Source organism: Musca domestica, unplaced genomic scaffold, assembly GCF_030504385.1.
Source record: "Musca domestica strain aabys unplaced genomic scaffold, Musca_domestica.polishedcontigs.V.1.1 36, whole genome shotgun sequence".
NCBI lineage: Eukaryota > Metazoa > Arthropoda > Insecta > Diptera > Muscidae > Musca > Musca domestica.
Window position 1 is genome coordinate 6,594,579 of NW_026712318.1, and position 26,602 is coordinate 6,621,180.

General features: G+C 34.2%; 2 protein-coding genes across 3 annotated transcripts in view; one reads left to right on the forward strand and one right to left on the reverse strand.

Annotated features, from left to right (window-relative positions):
* LOC101895033 (odorant receptor 67d-like) overlaps positions 1–12,820 on the forward strand; it is a 76,573-nt gene extending 63,753 nt beyond the window's left edge. The window contains exon 4 of the mRNA XM_059125902.1: positions 12,613–12,820. Coding sequence (XP_058981885.1) covers positions 12,613–12,804 — 192 coding nt within the window. The 3' untranslated portion in view covers positions 12,805–12,820. The remainder of the gene's footprint in view (positions 1–12,612) is intronic.
* The window catches only part of LOC101896332 (uncharacterized), a 379,916-nt gene that overhangs the window by 338,640 nt on the left and 14,674 nt on the right, over positions 1–26,602 (reverse strand). For both annotated transcript variants that reach the window (XR_009342835.1, XM_059125896.1), the window contains exon 2: positions 20,074–20,847. The gene's annotated coding sequence lies outside the window, so the exon portion shown is untranslated. The remainder of the gene's footprint in view (positions 1–20,073; positions 20,848–26,602) is intronic.

A 26,602-nucleotide genomic window follows, 5' to 3' on the forward strand; every position in this document is an offset into this window, starting at 1 on the left:
AAAAAAAATTTTGAGAAAAAAATCGGTATGTTCTTTCAAAAGCCACAATTCTTCAAAACACATAGAATATTTCGGAATAAACTGAACCTTAAAACAGGACGTAAATTGTACCGAGTTCATTTTCCAAAAGCTGGCGAATTTTCTTTTATGTATTGGTGTTAATCTGTCTTTTTTCAAGGAAAACATGTCATTAAGTGCCGATATTCGGTACCTATAAATCATGTCATTAAGTTCCAAAAACATTCAACTATTTTTCAAGGTACTGCAAATGCTAACGACTGACTCTTCACAGCATGCTGCTGTTAGTGTAATTGCAAATTCAATACTTGGAAATGGGGGGGTTGGGAGAAGAAATGTAATCAAATAATATTAACAGAAAATCAACAATTTATTATTCCTTCGAAATGGATTCAATCAAATCCTCCATCATAATACCAGGAAGCGTCGTATCAATATCTCATTTCACACATACCCACGCACACACCCACACATACGAATACGTGGCGAAGTGTGCGATAGTATCACGTTCGACATGAATGTTAATAAAAATCCTTATTAAGGACATGTTTTTTTTATGTTAGGATTCAAGACATCATTGGCGGAGGTATTATCGTAGATTGAATGCCGACATCCATGAGACAGATGTTTAAATATACATATACCTACTTTTTGAGACTATGTCATGTGGGTGTCGGATGTTTTGTTATTAACAACATAGGGAATCGCAAGTTTTATTATTACTTTTGGATTATGAACAAATTTTACGATTTGGAATATAAAAGGGAATTATTTACACGGTTTTTTTTTCGTAGGTAAAATTAATTGAATGTATGGCAAAAATTTTAAAGTTTATTCAAGACCTTTGATAAAAATAAATTTTCTTAACAATAAATTCAATATAGTACGAAATTAGAGCTACAAATACAAAGTGAGATAAAAACAAGTAAGCAAAGGCTATAGACGTGCGGGGCCGACCATGTGATACCCTACAACACAACAACGAAGTCCCCTTATGTCCAAATCCATTTTTCGAAGATTTCGTTTTTGAAATAATGGCAAAAATAATGCCCCTGTTCTTTACTCTCTTCTGATGCGAAATTCCGTGTCGATTAGTTTTTCATTGTGGTCTATAGAGCGAACACAAAATTGGAAAATTTTTACTTTTTTAGTCCGTTTGAACCACTACCTCTTAAAAACAATAAGCTTTAATTCTGACCCTAAACCTACCGCCAAAATTTCGTGAGGATCAGACGATAATTGCGACATGCATATAATACCCTCAAAACGTATTGTTGCGGAGTGTAAAAATTTAGAAATTTTTCAATTCAAAATTGTTTGCGATAAAAAATAAGAAAAAATTAAAAAAAATTGAACAAAATATATATACTCATTTAATTGTATATTTTTCCGCGATTTTCTTAGATTTTATCCCTTTCTGACCAGAGACCATTCCAAATTGATGGAAATTGTGAAAATCGGTCCATCTGTTCTATACTTATAAGCAGAATAAATAAGATATATTTCTTTTACATGTATATTGTACCTATTTTGCTCTATATCCGATTTCGTGGCTACCAGCATCACTTTAATGATCAGGAGTGACCTTATAATGTATTTTAAATTTAGCTAGGGTTAAAAATATTCGCGGTTTAGTGGATTTTTTTTTTTATTTTAATTACATAAAAGTTAGGATATACTTTGCCCGCTAAATATTGTCCGATGGCCGCCCAAACTAGTGAGTTTCAGACCAGTCCTAAATTCTAACTCCATGTCAATTTCTGCGTCGATTGGTTCATAATTGTGGCCTATAGAGCAACTGCAAAATCAGGAAAATGTTCCATTTCAACCCCTAAATATTTTGCAATCATCTCGACAAATAATAGGGTTCTATTCTGACCCTAACCCCACCTCCATATTCAATTTCGTGATGATCGGGACATAATTGCGACCTGTATCTTGATTACAAATTAACATGGACGGACGGACGGACATACATAGCTAAATTGATTCAGCTCGGGGAGATAGGAAGATCCATATATACTTTCCTATGTGGGAAACCAATATTTCGAGGTGTTACATAATTTTTGGCCCAATCAAACTTTTAATACCCTTACAGATAGTGTTGTAGGGTATAAAACAACTGCAACAAAGTCAAACCCCATAATTTTTACTTTTTTTAAATTTTATTGAATGTAAACAGATTATGGCGGAAATAGCATCAAATTTTAGAATAAGTTTAGATTTGTTCGAATTAGTCAACTTTGGCACGAATCATGGCCTTCAAACTGCCAATAAAACCGCCACACTCTGTCCGAATGTTGCTCTGCGGTATTTTGGCTCATTCCCGGCGAAGCGCTTGCTTGAGGTGTTCGACACTTGTCCACGATACCACACAAGAAGTTTTTTCTGAGTACTTTACCCTCTGGAAAAAAATTGTTTATATGGGTCCAGGATGTCGTATAGCCCCCAACAACTGTACCCCACGATATTCGATATTTTGATAATTGTAGCAAAATTTTCCAATGGAATTGCCTGAAAATCCGCAGAAAGATTTTCTTCTGAGTACTTTTCCTCCTGGAATATTATTGTCTACCAAGGTCCACGATATCGTATATTCCCCATATAATGGTACATAATGGTTGATGATTTTTGCTACATTTTTCAATGGAATTGTCTTAAAATCCATACTGGAAGTTCTTTTCAATCACTTTACTTCCTGGAAGAGAAATGTCTAGATAGGTCCACGATATCGTATAGCCCACATACAACGGTACCCCCTGATATACAATATTTTGACAATTTTAGGGACATTTTCACCAGAGTTGTTTCAGATTTCGCATTTAGAGTTCGTAATGAGAACTACAGTCCATGACAGAAAATTGTCTGTGGAGGTCCAGGCCTTCGTATAGGCCTCATATATCAGTACCTTTTTTATTCGGTATTTTGGCGATTTTAACTACATTATTCACGGATTTTTTTTTTCAAGTTTCATATTTGAATGTTATAATGGCTTATGAAAAAAGTGGCTTATGGAGGTCCACGTATTCGTATAGATCTCAATATAACGGCTATATTCGTTATTTTTAAGATTTTAATTTTTAGTGGATGTTTTTTTTTTTTTTTTTTTTTTTTTTGAAAATTTTCAAATTTGTTACAATTGGTGGAGGTTATTCAAAGTTCGGCACGGCTTTTTAACTTTTTTTTTTTTTGGTTCCCAAAAATTGAATTTTGGCGCACTATTACCTATTACAAGATTCCAAATCCATTGGTACCCTTTAAAATATCCATATTGTGGCTCAATACATTCCGCAACGAACAAACTTTCCTCTATTACAAATACCATTTAAGTTTTTATAGTCCCTCTTTTAGTAGTTGTCCCCCACCCCCTTCCACATGGCGTTTTGAATGTTCCGCAAGACGAAAACTTTCACTGTTGATATTTTGACGGTTAATGGTGCGCGATAGACACTAGTGGCCTTGCGAAAACAAAAGTTAAGTGTAACGACTGACTAACACTAATGACTTTCTAATGTCCTTCGTCGTCCCATCGAGTAGTAGTGTAAGGCGACGAGAAGCTGTCAGGAGAACGCAAATGGATTTCCCAGCAAAACGTATAAATCAGTGAGATTCAAGGTTCATGCGATGGGACCACCATAGATATGTGCAACATCATCTTCAACTACTGAGGATGGGGAGAAGGATGGGATGGATGGCTGTATCGAGGATGCTTCTTTTAAAAGTTTGAGATCAAATTGCTGTTTCTCATTTCCATCAAAGTTCCTTCTGCGTAAGAGTGCTATTGTTGTTGTTGTTCTTGTTGTCTGTATTTATTTTTTTTTTGGTAATTGTTTGTTCGAGATAGCTGCCATTTAGTTAAGTGTAATTGTCTTAAAAGCTTTGTAATCATTAAACGATGCCAAAGATGTTTTATTACAGCTTCTGAATGGAAAACTTTTCCGAGCAATTAACTGACTGAAGTCTTTGCCTTATTTCAATTTTCAAATTGTATTATACAGGCATTTGTTATTGTTGTTGTTGTTATTGTCGCAGTATTACGCATGCCATTCACACAGAATATGAGTGTTTCGGCGGAACTGTTGTCATAGCATCTTCTCACCCAAAACAGAGGATGATGTTTAAATGTAATTTAATTCGACAGCAATTTCCGTTTCGATTTATATTTGTTCGTACTTTGAGATCGACGATGTGTGGTGTTGCATAGCAACAAAATCTGTTAAATATTTATATATACGTTCTATCTAGGTGGGTGTAAAAAAAAATATAAAATTCTTAGAAGTAATGTGCGCTGACAGGGAAAATCCATCAATTCATTACAGCGTGGGATTAACTAAATGTTAAAGTCCTCGAAACTAGAGATTGGTCGGCGAACGCATAAGTTGATTCAACGAACGAAAAAATTTGGTGTTAAGCTCGCTTTTAAACTAATCTGTGAATCCTCTTAAGTTTCCAATTGAGCAGTAGCAAAGTCTTTTGAGACAAAAAAAATATATATTTAAAAATTTCCAATTTGATTCAGAGATTTGAGCGTCCAATAAACAATCCATTCGAAGAAGCACGAAATGTAAAACTAAAATAGGGCAGTCATGAAGTGTATTTTAATCCACATAAAATTTTGTAATTTTGTATAGAAAATTGTACCGTTATATGGGACGTGGACCTGCACAGACAATTTTATGTCATAGGCTATAGTATTCATTACGAACTTCAAATACCAAAATTGAAACAGTTTCGGTAAATAATGTCGCTAAAATCATCAAAACACCGAATATCGGGGGTACCGTTATAAGGGGCTATACGAAGACGTGGCCTGCACAGACAATTTTCTCTCATAGGCTGCAGTATCCATTACGAATTTCAAATACCAAATTTGAAAAATTTCCGATGATTCTTGTCGCTTAAATCAAAGTTCCGAATATCGGGAGGTACCATTATATGGGGACTATACCCAAGCGTGGACCTACATGGCCCATTTTCAATACCAAAAGTCCTGCAGACCAAAAGAATTTGAGCAAAATGTTATCAACCTACTTCTTTTCGTTTGGAAGCTTCAGTGATTTCTATAGAGAGACGGACATCGCTAAATCAACATAGAATTTTATGCTGATCAAAAATATATCTAAAATATATGTTTCGAGGTATTACAAACAGAATGGCAAACTTAACCTCCATACTATGGTGCAGGGTATAATAAATAATGTATTATATTCGGCGAATTTATTACTTTTTGTTGGTTTGGGCTTGTAGTTCCTTCCTATACTTAATGTATGTGGTATGTGTGAAATTCGAAGACAGTCGGACTCTTATTTCACATTTTAAACGACATATTATTAATAAAAATTTTGAAACTTTGGGGGGAGGGGTCGTACTTTAAGGAATGAATCGATATTGTCCATTTTATCCCCTGAACAAGCCTTGACAAATATATTAGAATTTGCAAAGTCTGCTCCAAATTCAATAATCCTGTTTCTTTTTATGAGGTAAATTATTTTCCTTGACAATATTGATATTTTGGGGGGGGGGGGGGGGGGAGGTACAAGGAACTAGTGAATCGATATTGTGCATCTCCGAACTCGATCTAAGATTGACAAATATAACAGCTGTTAGAATTATTCCAGTGACAGCTCATTATATTTTTTACAAGGATACAAAAGCATTTTGATGAGAATTTTCCAGAAAAAAAGTTATTAGTGATGGAATTCAAGCGTGATAGTGTGATTTCTTTATATTTGACTGGAAAACCACAAGTGGCTATCGTTAAAGCACTCCAGCATTTAAATGTGAATAAATCTTTTGTGTCTCGTACCATCGCTCGTTACCGATTACTTGATAATGGTAGCGTAGCCCGACGTCAAGGAAGTGCACGGAAAAAAACAGCAACATCAGCAGGAATGGTTCGAAAAATAAAGAAGCGATGTGATCGAAACCCGCGTCGCAGTGGCCGAAAAATGGCTCGTGAGTTGAACATATCGCAATATTCCATTCACAAATATTGAAAAATGAGCTCGGTGGGGTAAAGCCATTGAAATTCCGAAAAGTGCAAGAACTTACACCTCAACAGAAAGAAAGTAGAATCGAAAGAGCTAAAGAGTCGCTTCGCTTGGTCGAAAGTGGTGAACTGCCGAATTTGGTTTTTTCTGTCTCCGATGAGAAAACATTCGTTGTCCAGCAGTTTGTAAACAAACAAAATGATCGTGTTTACTTGCTAAAGAGGTCAGCTGAAAATGTGCACCTTCGGTTGGCCAGCAGAACTCAAGCGCCGGCCATGGTGATGGTGTGGACCGTCACCGATGGTCACTCTCTGCTCGTATTAAACGGCCATAGCATCAGATTAAATGCCGAATATTTTCGAGAAAATATACTGGAGAGTGTATTAAAGCCTTGGGCACGCAAACATTTTGGCCGCAGACCTTGGACATTCCAACAGGACTCAGCATAATCGCACTCAGCTCGCGCCACCCAGTAATGTTTAAAAAATGAGATTCCTCGCTTCATTTCCAGCGCACAATGGACACCAAAATCTCCGAAAACCAATCCGCTGGACTATTGTGTCTGGAGTATTTTTGAAAGCAAGGTTGGCTCTAAAAACCACCAAAGTGTCGATCACCTCAACTGCGCTTCGACAGGGAATGGGCCAAAATACCGCAGAACAACATTCGGACAGCGGTAACGAGTACGCCGTTTTCACTAGAGTTTGAAGCGAAAAAATCTTTACTTTTTTAGGGAAAAAGCTATCAGTTGTAGAGACGGTTGGATTGTTTTTCTGGTATATAAAAAAAAAAACAAGTTAAAAAGTATCAGCCGCTTTTGCCAATGTTCAATTATTAAAATTTATTTTTGGCTCTTATTATTATTAGTTTATTTTTGACCCTCCATGGAATAGGTTCCAAGAGAATGTGCCAGTATTGCTCATTTCGTGTCGAACCTAATTAAGTGTGATATAAATATTGCGACGAGCCAAGTTTGCACTATGGGTAAAATTGCATGAGAATTTATATTCAATTTTATGCGGAAGCATAAATTCCAGATTCATCTCAAGGTTTCTGGTTGCGAGAAATGTTTAGATATAGCAAGTTATATGGCAAGAATAGCTGATTTGTTTCGTAAGTTATGGCGGATTGTGACCTTTTGTGGGTGAGGTACCAGGAGGGGTTCGCAGATATATTTCATCCCCACAACAAACCTTGTGTTAGAAAAAATGTTTATATGTGAGATATGCAGAGAGTGGACAGCGGTTGCGCTTTTCAAAATATTGAAATGGAGGAACCAGAAGAAATAGTCCGATTTCTTCAATCTTTATAAGATATCTTGTGTTGATGGGAATATTGAGATATACCAAGTCTGAATGGAATCGGAAGGTACTTTCGTATTTTCTGAGTTTCATGGATTTTCAAAATTTTGAACCTTTGCTGGGAGACACCAGAAGGAGTGGACCGATATTGTCAATATCCGAACTCGATCTAAGTTTGACAAGAGTTATCGTGCGCAGCAGCCCGCCATATAGACGGACGGACACCTCTAGAATGACTCCAAATGGCCTGAAACGGATTTGGTCCAAAGAGACCTGGGGTCTCAGACCGTTATTTTGATGAGGCAAATGGCTGTATCAAATGCTATATACCCTCTCAAATGACATATACTCATATGGCTGAGGGTATAAAAACATATGAAATAAGATCTTGGTTATTTATTTGAGGAAGAGTACAACATAACATGGATTACCCGAGTTGTGTGGTTCTAAAAAGTTTACTCAATGCAATAACTAAAACTAAAATGGAATTATATGCATTGTGTAACCTTAAAAATAAAGATATTTTACATCATTCTGTTTGCGGCAATTTTGTACATATATCAAATACGTTTTAATTATTTTGCTATTCATAAAGAATCAACAACAATTTCGTTTAGATTTCATACGCTAAATTTATCCCATAAAATTGAATTTGCGACACGGATTTATATTTAAATTCTTCTGTATGGCAAACACAATGACAATAGCTGTTTAAAATGTTATATGAAATCTTGATATGTGTGTCATATTTGTATTGTTTTAACAAGACTTTTATAAGAATCTTTGAAAGTTGCCTACAAAGAAAATATACACCCTCAAAATCTTATAGCTCGCTAAGTTCACAGTCAAGTTGCGCTCGTGAGTTTTCTTTCATATTTCTTATTATATTATAATACTCTGTCATCATTTTACTTTCTTAGAATTCATTTGTCTTTGTATGCCGTTTTGTATTATAGCGCTAATGTTGGAAGCTAAACTGAATGTTCGGCTCTTTGTTCTTCTTCATTTCTATTAAATTGTTGCTTTGTTAAGAATTCCCTGACTTTTGTGTATTTGTTTTTTACTTTTGTTTAAGTGAAACTTGTTGTGTAATTAGATGTAGATGTGTATTTAAAGAAATTCGTCATTGGGGCGTATAATGAATGGAATGGATCAAGATTTCAATAGAATGTTAGGTATACGACAGGGAGGAAAGCAGAAATTAAAAGTTAAGTGATGTTTAAATTATATTTATTTATTTATTTTATTTGCATATTATTATTGATTTATTTATTTATATGTACTGTTTATATTATTTACAAAAGTCATTTAATATTGTTTAAAAATCCACATTCTTTATAGTATGTTAATTAAAAAGAGATATTAAATAAAAAAACACGGCTTTTTCACATCGAAAGTTCTTCAACTAAAGCAGAGTCAAAAGTTATTGTCAGGGAATCCCAAAAATTGTTCATTCCAAACACCCAATTTTTGGTCGTGAAATCATATCTCATTTGAAAAAAAAAAAATATATTTTTTTCACAAGTAAGTATTTCTAAAATCCATTTTTATACCCTACAACACTATATGTTGGGGGTATTATAAGTTTGATTGGGCCAAAAATTATGTAACACCACGAAATATTCGTTTCCCACATAGGAAAGTATTTATGGATCTTCCTATCTCGCCGAGCTGAGTCAATCTAGCTATTTATGTCTGTCCGTCCGTCTGTCCATGTTAATTTGTAATCACTCTACAGGTCGCAATTATGGCCCGATCTTCATGAAATTTAGAATGGAGGTAGGGCTAGGGTCAGAATAGAACCCAATTTCTTTTGGAGATGATCGCATAATATTTAGGTGTTGAAATGGACCGAAAACTGAAAAATTTAAAGATTTTGCAGTTGCTCTACAGGTCGCAATTATAGACCAATCAAAGCGGAAGTTAGCATGAGGCTAGAGCTTAGGGCTGGGCAGAAGCCTTCCAATTTTGATGGTAATCGGGTAATATTTGGGTGAAATAGGCCACAACATTTGTGATATATAATTTAACTATTACACCGCGAATATTTTTAATCACGCCGAAATCACAAATAGACGAACAGGTCAATTCTGACCATTACGTAGATGTCCATAGTAAATATATCGGTTATATATAACGAAAAATATACAATGTGTATATACAAAGGAAGGGGATGTTAGTTAGAATGCTTATATCTCAAGAATGGCTGGACCGATTTTGACAAATTTTGTCAATTCAGAATCCCCTCTTGACATAAAAGTATAAAATCTAAAAAAATCGCATAAAAATATGCCAACAAAGATGTTAATATAGATTTTGTAGTATTTTGTGACATTTTTATATTTTTTCATATTTTTTATCGCATGCGATTTTTTCAATTTGACTTATAATATTGAAGTATACATTTTGTTATATTATTCCACCTTACAACACAGGTTGGGGATATTATATAAGTATTGCAAATATCGTCCGATCCTCACGAAAATTTTCACAAGGGTAGGGTTGGGCTCAGACCTAGCCCTATTGTTTTCGAAGATGTCCGCAATATATTAGGGGTTGCAATAGACCAACAACTAAAAATTTTCCTAATTTTGAATTTCAAAAGTGAAATCTTCCAATATGGATTTGGACATAAGGGGGCTTCTAACATATTGTAGTGTTGTAGGGTATAACATAGTCGGCCCCGCACGAATATAGCCGTTTCGTACTTGTTGTGTTTTAAAAAGTTAAATGGAATGAGTCGGTATTGCCAACAGCCAATGTTCGTTTTTTTTTTTAATAATTTGCAATTTGCGTTACGATTGTTCAAATTGGTGGCCTTTCGTATGAGCGGTTCCGAAGGAGGGGGCCAATATTTACCATTTCGTATCTGACCTAAGTCAGACATAAATACTAAAAATTGACAGATATGGACCATATCGACTCGGTTATGCATATTCCAATATTTTTATCAGTACATAAAGAGAATCGAAAAAATGCGTTAATTAAAATGTTAACCTTATGTGCGGTAAGAACAGAGGGATTGCCGATATATTTCATATTCACATCAGATATGTGGTTGAGAAAAATATGAGAAATATAAATATTAACAATTAAAAAAGCAGTAAGTTCGGCCTGGCCGAACTTTAAATACCCTCAACCATTTGGGAGAAATTAGGAAATTTTCAAAAAAAAAAAAAAAAAATAAATAAATAAATAAAATAAAGTAAAATCCATTAAAAATTTTGTTAAATTATTATTATTATTCAAAATGTTGACCCTTTGTGGGGGAGGTTCCAGAATCTTCACACCAGGACTTTTGTTAGCAGAAGTTTTGGAATTTGTGAGTCTTAAAAGAGATTGGATGCTTACATCGCATTTATAAGAATTTTGGTTAGAAAAAAATTTCAATATTTATGGGGGAGGTTCAAACAGGAGTGGCGATACATGCCATCTTTATACCAGGTCTTGTGTTAGGGAAATAGTGGGATGTGTGAAATTTAAAGGGAATCGGATATTAATATCGAGTTTCACGAGCTTCATGGCCATTTAAAATTTTGATCCGTCGTGGAAGGAAGATACCAAAAGGTGTGGACCGATATGGTCCATCTTCATACCAGATCTTGTGCTAGTAAAATATTGGTATTTGTGAAATTTGAAGACAATCGGATTGTTATTTCAAATTTTATAAGAGTTGTAATTATTCCAAATTTTAACCCTTCGTGGGGGACGGACATGATGGAGTGGGTAGGTATTGTCCATTTTTGCAACGTACCTAACACTGATTCAAATATTTGAATTGGCTAATTTTGAACAAAATCGAATGATCGTTTCTATTTCTATGAGGTAAATTATTTTCTTTCAAGTTATTGAAATTTTGTTTGGGAGATACTAGAAGGAGTGGACCGACGTTCGCATCTCCGAACTAGATCTTAGTTTGATAATAATATTAGAATGTACCAAGTTTTGACCACATTGAATACTCCCTTCAAGAGTTGTCGTGCGATTCAGCCAGACAGATAGACGGACGGACGGACATGCCTAGATGGACTCCAAATGTGCTGATTTGGCCTAAAGAGTCCTAGGCTCTAAAACTGTATTTCGATGAGGCACGTTTTGGTCGTATCAAATGATATATACCGTCTGTAGCCATATGGCTGAGGGTATAAAATTATTTTCCAAAGCAGTACTTTTAAAATGTACTTTTTTACAATATCTAAAGCATATGCCGCCATTGCAGCTGAAGAGTTTGGACTTCTTAGATAAATGACAGTGATTCTTATACCACATTTGCCAAATTTGGTACCATTTTTGGTATAATTGTATTTCGCATTTACAAAACCACCTAGTTATTTCAACCCAACCCACCAGAGGCTACCTTCTTTTTTTATCCCTAATTTCTAAATTTAATACTTAGCTACAAAAAATCAGTTCACATCATTCCTAATTGTACCAAACTTTTAGTACACTTATATATCAAATAACCAAAAAAAAAAACATCTCTCCAACCCCCCATCAAGGACCCTCATTTGAAATTTCAGAATTCCAGCTCGGCAATTGATTTAAATGTATGCTCCTTTTAGTACTTTTATCACACTTGTAGTTAGAATTTCCAAAAACTAGCCCTAAACACCAAAATTGACTCATGTACACAGTTCCAAGATTCTAAGTTCAGCTGTGAACCGATGTTGCCCATGAACACAGTCGGCCTAGTTTGTACGATTTATAATAATTCAAAATTTGAATTTTTATAGGAGACTTCAAAAAGTTAATCAATTGTTCACCTGACCTAAGGCTTATATTAAGTTGTGTAAATTTTGATTAAAAGTATGACTACATGGATCCCAAAAGTCCCAAAATGCATTCTGTGCAAAGAGACTAGAGTTGAAAACTGTTTTTCCGATGAGGACTGAAGACTGAGGACACTAGGTATAAATATTAGTGGATGCAGGAATGGCTATTTTAACCTGTTTGAAATTTAACCAATGATAATATGTATAAAATGCCGAGAAGTAAAACTTTTGATTATTCCTTACGTGTTTCAACTTCTTTTTCAGTATTTTAAATTTACCTGAAAAGGTCATCGGAATTCTCATCAAAATACCTGTGTTATTTTTGCAGCGCAGAATATTCTTTCATTACGTAATTTAAACCCCATATTCCCAGAAATTCCACTCTCATTGTGGATACTCCTCCAGTCAAAATAACATTTTGTTTTCTTCTTCACTCAAATTATTGTCAATAATATGAAAATGTAATTTTAACTTGTCATCTCAATACTCCACTGAAGTGTTCATTGATATTAAATATTTTTTTTCCTACAGCAAACGATCCCTGCAGACTTATACGTAAACGTAAAAAATATGCCAATCAACATTGGCTCTTGCCAAACGGAAATTATCTTCCGTGCAAACATTTCATTCAATTCGCATCTCCTGGCAATTGGTTGCCAGCCAACAGCCTACATCATCGGTGTTACACAAACTATTGCGCTGGATATAAATGTGGTGGATTGAAATGGAACGGCAGAGCAATGATGCAAATGGAATTTACGTCTTCGTAGACGTTAAGCCACACACACAGCCACCTACCCACACTCAGACTCACTCACAGAAATGCTGGCAATTCCAACAACTTTTCAATTCATTAACTTTTGATTTAAATGAAATTATGCAAATTTCATTTTTAATGATATTACATTATTGCAGCCCTGCTGGAGGGTGATGGAGGAAAAAAAACGGAGCTGCAACAAATCAATGTAGCCATTATTTATTTGATATCTTTTTATATTTACGAAATTAATGTAAGAATGGAAATGCAATGCATCACATGCAGGGTATACAGTCCTTTGGATACGATTTAAATATTATACACCAATGATTAATGCACATTAATAAAAGATATAAAAATTATTCTCTGGTTTCATTCTCCATCGGACTGTGTGAAAAGAAATGCGTAAAGATTTTGGGACATAAGGAAAGTTGGAAAATAATAACGTAAATGAATGAGAGATAAACTAGTGAGTATAAATAGTATGAAAAATATACGACACACCGTGAAAGGATGATTAAATAAATAGGTATTTCGTCCTCATTATTTTCATTTAGTTAATATTTTAATTAAAAAAAATTTAAGTGAGGTAGATTTAAAACGAATAATAATTAATAGCGTAAAGTTTGTTTAAACCCATCATTTAGTACCGTTATTTTATGTGTAAATGGGAAATGAAAATGGGACATACACTGTGGGATAAAATGCACATGAGCAATACCGCAATATGAAAATTAAAATTTATTTTTCTTTAAAAAATTATTGATATTTAATTAAAAAAAAAACGAATCCTCATTTTTAAATCTAAATCTAGACTGCTGTCATTTCTAAGCCACTCGTCCGACAGCGGTTAAAACTATTCCAGGGACAGCTCATTATATTGTTTACAAGCGTACAAAATAATATTGGTGAGAATTTTCCAGAAAAAAAAGTTATTCGTGATGGTATTGAAGCGTGATAGTGTGATTTTTCCTTACATTTGGCAAGAAAGTGGCTATCGCTAGAGCAATCCAGCATTTAAATGCCCGTTACCGTGATACTGGTAGCGTAGCCCGAAGTCAAGAAAGTGGACGGCAGAAAACACCAAAATCAGCGGAAATGGTTCGAAAAGTAAAGAAGCGACTTGATCGAAACCCGCGTCCCAGTGGCCGAAAAATGGCTCGTGAGCTGAACATATCGCAATATTTCATTCGGCAAATATTAAAAAATAAGCTCGGGGTAAAGCCATTGAAATTCTAAAAAGTGCAAGAACTTACACCGCAACAGAAAGAAAATAGAATAGATATATGTATTTCTGTCTGCCAGTAGAAATCAATAAACATTACAATTTTTTTTCTCTAAGATATATGAAATGAATATGGGTACCTCTCGATTGTTGGAATTCTCTCCCGAAATTTCGAACTAAATCAGCTGTAATTCGCTAATTCGGCCTCTGACTACATATTTTAACATCCAGAAAAATATATTCAACAGGTTAACTTTTTGGTATACCCCCTAATCCTAATTGCAAAATTTGTGGAAATATATGCAGTTATTTCTAATTTGAAAGAAATGTTATTAAAAACAACTAAAAAAGCAGTAAGTTCGACCAGTCTGATCTTTGAATACCCTCCACCAATTAGAACGATTTTAGCAATTTTCAAAAAAAAAAAAAAAAAAAAAAAAAACAAAAAATAAATAAATAAATAAAATAAATAAATAAAATAAAATAGAATAGAATCCGTTAAAAATTCTGTTAAAATCATAAAAATACCAAATGTAGCCATTATATTAGAGTCTATATGATGACGTGGAACTGCATGCGAAAAAATGCGAAACTTGAATGAAAAAATTCGGTGAATAATGTAGCTAAAATCAACAAAGTACCAAATATCGGAAGGAACCGTTATATGGGGGCTATATGAAAACGTGGACTTGCACCGACAATTTTCTGCCATAGGCTGTAGCATCCGTTACGAACTTCAAATACAAAATGTGAAATAATTCCGGTAAATAATGTCGCTAAAATCATTAAAATACCGAATATCGGGTGATAGCGTTATATGGGGGCTATTTTAAGACGTGGACTTGCTCAGACAATTTTCTGTCTTAGCCTGTAGTATCCATTATGTACTTCAAATACCAAATTTGAAACAATTCCGGTGAATGATGTCGTTAAAATCATCAAAGTACCGAATATCGGAAGGTACCGTTATATGGGGACTATATGAAAACGTGGACTTGCACAGACAATTTTCTGCCATAGGCTGTAGCGACCGTTACGAACATTAAATACAAAATTTGAGATAATTATGGTGAATAATGTCGCTAAAATCATGAAAATACCGAATATCGGGGCGTTACATTATATGGGGGCTATACTAAGACGTGGACTTGCACAGACAATTTTCTGTCATAAGCTGTAGTATTCGTTACGAACTTCATATACAAAATTTGGAACAATTCCGATGATCAATGTTGCTTAAATCACCAAAATACCGAAAAAGGGAGGAAGCATTATATGGGGCTATACCAAAACGTGGACCTACATCACCCATTTTCAATACCAAAAGATCTGCAGTCATAATACATATTTGAGTAAAATTGTATCAACATAGTACATTTCGTTCGGAAGCTAGAGTGATTTTCACAGACGCACAGACGGAAGGGCATCTCTAAATCGACATAGAATTTTATGCTGATCAAGAATATATACTTTGTGGAGTCTAAAATGTATACTTCGAGGTGTTACATACAGCGGAGGGTATAAAATGAGTGTTGAAAACTACGTTTTATACGAGCCCAATGTTATATAGGGTTGGCCCATGATAATACCTCTTGATTTACCCGATTACAGAAAATATATGTCGTAAATTCATGCAAATGAACCCCCCCTACTAATATCCATTGTTCGACAAAACTATGTGGCTATGTATGCGAATATTAAAACCACTCCTTGTTGTTATTGTAGAATGTTAACGTTTACCTTCTCCCATATTTGCGTTAACTTATAATTCTCATTGGAGTTATGGTATTTGTTGTTGTTGTTTACTTATTTATTTACTTAACAGTTTTATGCTCACACATACGGAATGAATTTAAAAATTGTTGTGCGAAAGCTTGTGAATATTTAATTTCAAAGGAAGGCATTGGTAGCTGCATAATGTAGGTCTGTTTTTTACTCTGACTCACAAACACACACGCACACACAACGACAATTAAATAAACAAAAACAGCAACACCAGCAGCAGCAGCAGTCAACAGCAGTAAAACAACAAGGACAAAGAACAGCATCTGTCGCCAGCACCTGTGATTTTTATTTTTATTTATGTTATAACAATAAAGTGTTGTAATTAAATATACGTTTGTTTTAATTATTCGAAACTTTTTCACATTTCACAGTTCCATTGTTGTCGGTATAATTAAATGACACTTTAAACATAAACAACAACAATGGCAGCAGAATAACATTTAAAGGTTACACAACGTAACGAAATTCAATGGCTCAAATGTATGATTTTTTTCAAGGCTGCTAACACCTCGATTTGGTGAAGGAGAATTTTAACTTCTAAGGAAATTTTGGAATATGGAATAATTTTGCACAAAGTAAAGGCAATAGAAAAACTAAGGCCGTAGCCTATATCAAGCCCTATTTAGTAAAGGTGTTGTAATCCTACATAGAATTTTATTAAGAAGGTGGGAATTTATAGGGGTGGTAGCGGAAGGTATAGGAGGATATTTATGATTTTGAATCTGATTAAAGTTTGATAGCAATATTGCCATGCTTGAAGTTTTAATTACAACTTATGATGGGGAGATAACAGAAAGAATATATCTTCCCGCATATAATAATATTGATATCAATTGTGAGATGTGCAAATTTCACATTACATTAGACCCTTGGTCGAGGGGGATACAGGAGCACATTTTCTCACCAGAAAATATTGGCAATTTTCGTAATTGACCTATGCTTGCGGTATGCCATTCCCCTTTCAAAGCAAACACATTTCAAAGTTTATTTTCGAATGAAACAGACTGCAAATGGCATTTACAAACATATCTTTTCTAAATATATACAAGATAAGAGTGATGACTGACTGACTGATTCATCAACGCCCCAGAGGCAAAAGAGCTGAAGAATCCCGAAATTCTGCATTGTGCCGTGTTTGTGTGTAGGGGTGAGCTTTTTCTTTTGAAATTCGAACTATATGTGTACTAAAAAAATTAAAACCACTGCAATGGTCAAATTGGATTGAACTAGATTTGTAAACTTTTGAAAGAAAATCCCTGTACACAAGGTGGTCAGGGTATTATGTCTTTGTGCATTTGTTTGTAACAGGCAAAAGGAAACGAGATAGACCCATAGTTCCTTTTGATGATCTGCATAGAATCACTTTCTGAGTTGATTTATGCATGTCAGTCCGTCTGTCCGTCCGTCTGTCCGTCCGTCCGTCTGTCCATGTATTTTTGTAAACAAAATGCAGGTCGCATTTATTATCCAATTGAGATGAAATTTTGCAAACAACATTTGTTTGGCCCAAGGACGAACCCTATTGAAATTGGAGATAATCGGTCAAAATTTAGATATAGCTTCCATATATATCTTCGTCCGATTTGCCTTTTTTGTGCACCAAACGTGTAACATCAGCCTGAATTGTATGGAATTTTGCTCATACAACTAAATTAGGCCTGAAAATAAGTATGCCAAATTTGATCAAAATCGGTTCAGATATAGCTATAGCTCCCATATATATTGTTTATCCGATTTGTTATTTTTGTCATCCGCAGCCGTAATATACGCTCTGTAACAACAATATTTGGGAAAATATATCAGATGCAGCACAGAAATACTTTTGCTAAATTTTATCCAGATTGGTTCAGATTTGAATATAGCTCCCATATATACCTTCGTCCGATTTACCTTTTTTTTGTGCACCAAACGTCTAATATTTGCCCAAATGGGAGGGAATTTGACACATACGACCGAATTGAGTCTAGAAGGTAGTATGCCAAATTTGGTGAAGATCGGTTCAGCTATAGCTATAGCTCCCATATATATTGTTCATCCGATTTGTTATATTTGTTGCCCACAGCCGTAATACGCACTCCATAACAACGATATTCAGGGAAATATATCAAATACAGCTCAGAAATATCTTTGCCAAATTTTATCGAGATCGGTTCCGATTTGGATATAGCTCCCATATATATCTTTATCTGATTTCAAATTAATTGTGCACCATATGGGCAATACAAGTCCGAATTAAAAAGACACAAATGCTTCGGCATATTTTGTCCTTTGAACTTTAAATTATAATTACAATCATGGCGTGTATGATTGAATTCTCCCATTAAAACGTTTAATTGTTATGCGGAGCTCTACTAAATTAGCAAAGTGGTCGTTGTGTAATTTTACTGGTTGTTGTGTAATTTTAATTCATTGTGTTAGATTTTATCCTTTTTTGCCAACAGGGCATTCTGAATTGGTGAAAATTGTAAAAATCAGTTCGACCGTTCTTGAGTTATAAACGTACTAACTAGCATCTATTTTTTAATATATTTTGTACATATGTTGCTATATGTCCGATTTCTTGGCTGTCAGCATCAAAGTAACGGCCAAATGTGACCGTTTCGTGTATTTGTGACTTCGTCGAAATTATAAATATTCGTAATTTAATGGACAAATTGGCAATTTTTAACTCTTTTGTGTTGTCTATATAGACGGACGTAAATAGTGCGATCCATATAAAATATCGGAGGACCACTATTTCGAGTTGCTGGAATCTTTTTGGCCCAATCAAACTTAAAATACCCCCAAATACATAGTGTTGTAGAGGATAACAAGTAAAAAAGTATCGGTCTATTTAACCGACAGAAGTATACCCTCAGCCAATGTTCGATTATTTAAAAATATTAGGACTTATGTTATAATTATTCAAACTCTTGAACCCTATGTGGGGCAAGTAGCATAAGAAATGGTCCGATCTCTACCATCTTTATAACAGATCTTGTGTTGATGGAAATATTGAGATGCACCAAGTCTGGAATAGAGTCGGATGTTGATTCCACATTTTATTTTTGCATCTAAACTAGAACTGACACAAATATTAGGAGTTGCAAAGTTAGAGCAAAATTGGATTGTGGTTTCCCTTTCTGTGCAGAAAATATTTTGTTTTCTTTTTGAAAATTGTGAGATTTTATGGGTGAGGACTAGAAGGAGTGGACCGATATGCTCCATCTTAATACCAGACTTTGGGTTAATATAATAATGTGTGAAATTTGAAGAAAATCGGACTCTTACATCACATTTTATAAAAGTTGTAATTATTCAAAATGTTGACCATTTGTGGGGGAAGTACTGGATGGAGTGGACCGATATTGTCCATTTTCTCACCTGACCTAACACTGATGAAAATATTAGGATTTGCAAAGTTGGAGCAAAATCGGATTATTTTTTCTTTCTGTGCAGAAAATATATATATTTTTGAAAATTTCGTCCAAGTGTGGGGGAGGTACCAGAAAGAGTGGACCGGCATATTCCATCTTAACACCAGACCTTGGGTTAATAAAAATATTGGGATGTGTGAAATTTGAAGACAACCGGACTCTTACATCACATCTTATAAGAGTTGTAATTATTCAACATTTTGACCGTTTGTGGGGGAGGTACCAGAAGGAGTGGATCGATATTGTCCATTTTCGCACCAGACCTGGCACTGACGCAAATAGTAGAATTTGCAAAGTTTGAGCAAATTCGGGTTATCGTTTCTCTTTCTGTGCAAAAAAAAAATACATTTTTTGAAAAATTCGACCATGGAGATGTGCCAGAAGGTGTGGACCGATACATTGCATCTTAACACCAGACCTTGGACTCTTACATCACATTTTATGAGAGTTGTAATTATTCAAAATTTCGTGAGGGAGGTACCAGAAGGAGTGGACTGATGTTGCCCATCTCCGAACTCGATCTAATTTTGACAAAAATTTTACGATGTACCAAGTTTAGACCAAATCGGATACTCCCTTCGAGAGTTATCATGCGCACCAGCCAGACAGGCAGACGGACGGACATCGCTAGATCGACTCCAAATGTTCTGAATCGGATATGGTCCAAAGAGACCCAAGGCACGTTTTGACCGTATCAAATGATATATACCCTCCGTAGCCATATGGCTTAGGATATAAAAACATAGCTGTACATTAATTTTAAATTCTGTGATCATTTAACTTCCGGAAAATTAGAATTAAAAGCTTACCTTTTTTAGAACTGCAGACAGACAATCTGGTGTCCTTTTCGATTTACTGCTTTAAAATTCAATTGTTTCACTTGATTAGACGCCAACAATGCTCATAATTTGTTTCGTATTTTTTAATTATGCAAACATTACTTTTTTAATCACTTTTGTATATTTTCGCACATTAATACACAATTATGTTTACTCTTTTTTTGTGGAGGATTTTTTGTTTTGTTATTATTTCTTTTTTTATGTTGCTTTCGTTTTTTTTTTTTCTTTCTTTCTCTCTAATTACAAGTATTTAATAAATTGTTGCTCGTTAGCATGGCAGATGTGTTGAAATGTTGTTGTCGTCGTCCACGGGGCGGGTTGGCGGTAGGCAGTATTTTGGTGTTTGTTGTTGTTGTTGTTTTATTAATTGTTTTTAATTAACGTTGTAACGCATTCAGAGTGTTGCTCTTTTCGTTTCGTTTCTTTCATTAGTTGTTACATGACCAAGGTAATTTATTTTGTTTGTTGCAAAAAACGCGAGAGAGAAACGGACGAACAATAACATTCAGCCGACGATAATTATTAAACGAATAAATTGTTAACTTGTTTATGTATATTTGTATGTGTGTGTGCGTTGTGCTTTATTCGCCGATTTATTTATGACTTTTGTTTATTTTAGCCAGTTTAATGGGAATTAACTGTCTTTTAATTTACAAAGGACACACAAATAATTTATTTAATAATTGAACCATATGACCGAAATTCTGCACGTTTTCATTTTTCGGTCATTTTAACAATCTGAATCTGAAATAAAAATAAAATGTAATTAATAGATTGCAATAATTAATATGAACATTTAATTGTTTTTAATTATGTAATAAAATCATAAATAAAGAAAAATTCATTTGGTAATAATTATCGGCTACAATGGTAAGTAGCGGCTATTAATTTTCAAATCCTTTTTTGTTGGTAGCATATTAAACCGTTAAACATTGGACAATGTAAATACATATTTAAAACTTTAATCCGATTATTGTTAACCTATAGCTCATTTGACATAACCCACGCAAGGAGGGCAAAATTAAATATAATGGATTAAATGCAATTTAAATTTATTTATTTTATTTAATTTTGTCTATACCAAAGACTTGGTGAAATGGGTAAATCTGCGTTACAAAAAGACTATAATTTCAACACAATATAAAACAAGTAAGCAAAGGCTATAGTCGTGCGGGGCCGACCATATGATACCCTACAACACTACAATATGTTAGAAGCCCCTTTATGTCCAAATACATGTTGGAAGGTTTCGCTTTTTAAAATTATGTCACGGAGCACTGCCCAGATATAAGCCTTTGCAGTTTGACCAGATACATTTACCCAATATTTACGCACACCGTCGTGCTGTTAGTTGTTGTGGTCCATTCTACAGCTAAATATAATAGTATGGTCATCCAAAATGCTAAAATTCTTCCCTGTCCTTAACTCTCTCAGGCGTGTCGATTGGCATTAATCGAGATTTCGTGTCCTTTGTGAGCTTTATGACGTCTGCAAAATCAGGAATATTTTTAGTTCTTGGTCCATTTTAACCCCTAAATACACTACTGACATCTTTGAAAAAATCGCATCCGATAAAAAATATGAAAAAATAAAAAAATGTCACAAAATACAACAAAATCTATATTAACATCATTATTGGCATCTTTTTATGCGATTTTTTAGATTTTATTCTTTTATGCCAAGAGGGCATTCTGAATTGACAAAAGTTGTCACAATCGGTCCAGCCATTCTTGAGATATAAGCATTCTAGCTAACATCCCCTCCTTTTGTGTATACACATTGTATATATTTCGCTATATATATCCGATATTTTTACTATCGGCATCTACGTAACGGTCAGAATTGACCTGTTCGCCTATTTGTGATTTCGCCGTGAATAAAAACATTCGCGGTTTAATAGAAAATTTGGCTTTTTTAACATAAATGTTATGGTCTATTTCACCCACTAAATATTATCCGATGACAACCAAAATTTGAAGGCTTCTACCCAGCCAGAAGCTCTAGCCCCGATCCGCTTCAATTGGTCCATAATTGCGTCCTGTACAGCAACTGCAAAATCAGGATTTTTTCAGTTTTTGGTCCATTTCAACCCCTAAATATTATGCGATCATCTCAAAAACAAATAGGGTTCTATCCTGGCTCTAGCCCGACTTCCATTTCAAATTTCGTGAAGATCAGATCATAATTGCGACCTGTAGAGTGAATACATACATGGTGTGATTAAGTGATTAATAGGAAGATCCATATATACTTTCCTATGTGGGAAATCAATATTTCGAGGTGTTACATAATTTTTGGCCCTATCAAACTTATAATACCCCCAACACATAGTATAATCTGACCAATAGACAGTGGTCCCACTTGTATGAGAAGGAGTGACCAAAATGTTTTTGACTATTTAGATTAAACAGATGAATGGTGGAGGTACATTTGGAAAGAATTTGAAAATTTAAAAAAAAAACAGAAGAAATTTGCAAATTTTCAAACAAAACAAGCAAAAAATCTGTAAGTTCGGATGGACCGATCTTTGAATATCCTCCTTGTATAAAAATTTTGGCAATTTTCAAAAAAATAAAATCCGTTAAAAAGTCTGTTAAAATTTTAAAAATACCGATTGTAGGCATTACATAAGGGTCTATACGACGACGTGGACCAGCACAGACAATTTTCCGTCTTAGGCTGTAGTATCCATTACGAACTTCAAATACCAATTTTGAAACAATTCCGGAGAATAATGTCGCTTAAGTCACCAAAATGCCGAAAAAAGGGAGGTACCATTATATGCGGGCTATACCAATACGAAAACCATTTTCAATACGAAAAGTCCAGTAGACATAATAGACATTTGAGTAAAATTTTATGAACCTACTTCATTTTGTTCGGAGGCTAGAGTGATTTCCACAGACGGACGGACTTTGCTAAATCGACATAGGATTTTATTTATACTTTGTGGGGTCTAACACACGTATATATATATATATATATATATATATATATATATATATATATATATAAACTTAATACTCCATACTATGGTGGAGGTGATAAAGACGTTAAAATATGCTACTAAATTCATACAAAAATATCGAAGGTAGTCAGTTACAGTAATATTGCGGCCTATGAAGATGTAGACCTGCATAGGCAACTTTCTCTCACAGACGGTAGTAAGGATTAGGAACTTCAAATACGACATTTGAAACAATTCTACCGAATAATGTCGCTTAAATCCCCAAAATACCGAATAAAAGTATATGAGGGCTATACCAAAACCTTGACTCGCATATGCAATTTTCTGTCATAGGCTGTAGCACCCACTAGGAACTACAAGATTTTTTTACTAAATTAAAATGAAATTTTAAAATTTATAATATATTTTGGACCTTGATGAATTCTGAGATCTAAAGTGCATTTTTAGGCAATTCACTTTGCAGAATATTCTGACTTGCTACGATATCGTTAAAATTCACACATTTGGGCAGGGTGTGACGGTTTCATTGGCCGTTTGAAGGTCATAATTCGTGCCAAAGGTGACCAATTCGAACAAATTTAAACTTATTCTAAAATTTGATGCAATTTCCGACATTTTTTGCTTTCATTCAATAAAATTTAAAAAAAAAGTGAAAATTATAACGTTTGACTCTATGCAAATCCTAATATTTGCATCGGTTCTAGATCAGGTGCGAAAATAGACAATATCGGTTTACTCCATCAAGTACCTACTCCACAAAGGGTCAAAATTTTGAATTATTATAACTCTTATAAAATGTGATGTAAGAGTTCTATTGTCTTCAAGTTACACACAGCTGAATATTTCTATCAACACAAGATCCGTTATAAAGATGATATAAATGTTCGATATTTTTTAAATTTGGTACATACTAATTTTTTAACTGTATTAGTTGAAGTGAAATATTTCGGTCCTCTATATATGGTATCTCACCAACATTTCTAAATTTTCCAAAAATTTACATATATAATAAAGTATAGAAGGTAGTCGATATTGTCCAAATATGGCACGTTGTTAAATTTATAGCAGACTTAGGTCAGATACAAAATAGACAATATTGGCCAACTACTTAGAAACCTCTTCCACAAAGGGTCAACATTTAGAATAATCATAACTCATGGCTGGGGGTATGCATCTGTCGGCAAAACCGATTGATACATTTTAACTTCTTTTCATACATTTCAATTTGTTTGTCAACTACAAATTATTCTCCGAATTCTGTCATTCTCACACCGCAATGTTGATGACACGCTTATTTCACAGTCTCTGTGAATCAAAGAAGTATTGCAAAATAACTACCGCAACTGTTGTGTTGTGTGACACGTTATTTAATATTCATCAATAATTGCTGTGGTCGACAAAGAAATGTCAATGCAATCGAAAATGTTATTATAGCGCAATTCGGCAATGTTTATTGTACAGTTATTATGAAAAAATATATACATATACTTTGTGAAATATAATAATTAAACTGCCGCATTCGAGTGCAACCCAACACGTACATACATACACAGACACATCAATGTATGTAATGGTATGTGCATTCGTTCCGTTTTAATACTGGGTTAAGGTTACTAAACGTACAAACGGGTGGAGAAGGCAAAATGTGAATTAAAAAAATGTCAAATGTAACAAATGAAATAAAGTAGAGAATACGAAAGTAAAAACGAAACAAACAAAGAGACAGACAAACCCTGTCAACGATATGCACACAGTAGCCAGTTAATAACCCCCTTGGCCACCAATACATCAACATCATCATTTTACCTGTCAGGTAGGTGTCAAAGGAAGCAAAGGTAACAAAAAATGAGTGAAAAAACACACACCACCGACGATGATAGCAAAAAGTCGACACAAGGTAATGTCAAGCAAATAATAAATACCAACAACAACTACAAATACATTCGGAGCCACAGAGTTCAGCTGCAAATCCCCTAACCGCCAACCAATGTTGTTCTGTGGCATAAATTATGAAGGCAGTAAATGAACTTTTGATGACCTCAAATGGCAAGTTTTTACAAAAACAAAAAAAAATCGAAAGAGTGAAAAAAAAACAAGTAAAACAGGCGTTAAGTTCGGCCGGGCCGAACTTTGTATACCCTCCACCACAATTAGTGTTTGAAGTAAAACTAAATATTTGTTTTCTTTTCTTTCAAACGGATGTAAACATTTTTTTTGAAACACCTTTCCTTTCTCATAACTTTCACAGAAAAAATTGTACACATAAGAAAATTGTACACATTAGAAATAAACACGTTTTAGAAACATGTTTGAAACGCCAAATCTGAAAAGAACCCTCATCTGTACATCAAATTCTTATTCTAACACAAAACATAAAAAATGGTTATTTTGTTTTTTATCTGTATGTTTTTTATTACCTAAAATTCATTGTCTAAATACAATCTAATTATTGCTATCTTAATTAACGTTATCTTATTTTACATTTTATTCTTAATATGGATTTCAATATAATTAAATATATAGAAGTCATACATGAATCGAATTCGTCATTCATTGCATTAATATTATGTTTATGATCAAACATAAATCTATATATTAATACAGATTACAGAGTAAACAATAAAATATTTTACAAAACTCTATAAAAACTAAATCTATTAAAAAATGTGTTTACATTCTATATTATAAGTATAACATTCTAATTATATATTACTATTCCATCATGGTGGCTGTGAACTGTGGCGTAAGTGCTACAATTAATATTTAAATTTTCTTTACTAAATACCCAATCGATGTGCGTACCGTGATTCGTTGTTGGTATATTTCTCTCCAACTTTGATAATAAGCCCATTGAACGAAGAGCAGTTTCAATTGTACTAGTTCGACTACTTCTACAGATATTGAAATCCCCGACAATTACAATATTTGAATTATCGCCGAAACGTTCTCTAATATCACATATAGCTTCAAGTAAAATACGTTTGAAGTTGCATTCGGGATATGAAGAATTCCTGTAAAGTACTATAAGATACAAATCTCTGAATTGGATGAGGGAATACTGAAATGATTTTCTGCCTCTGCTTAGATCTTTTTGACAAATAATATTTGCCTCAGAAAACTTTTCGTTCTTAATATAAATTGCGATACCCCTCTTATCTCTTACTCTTCCTTCAGTATGATTGCAATCTATTCGTGACAATATTGAGAAATTGTCAAAGAAAAGTTCTTCTTCCGGGTATGTCCACGTTTCCACAAAACACAATAGGTCACAATGCATTAGAGTGACATCACTAGAAATATCAGAATGATGAGCACTCAGACTTTGTATGTTTTGATAAAATATTGTGAAAGCGTTATTCGATGTGTTAAACTTACTATGCTGCAAGTGTATGGCTTTATGCAATCTAAGCCGTTCCAATTCTATTTTGACAACATCAGAGCTGCAGAAAGGTTTTGGTGGAGTAAATGTTCCAATAATGTATAGCCCACTTGCTTTAGTGGCTCTACTACAAGCGACATAGAGAGAAGCCC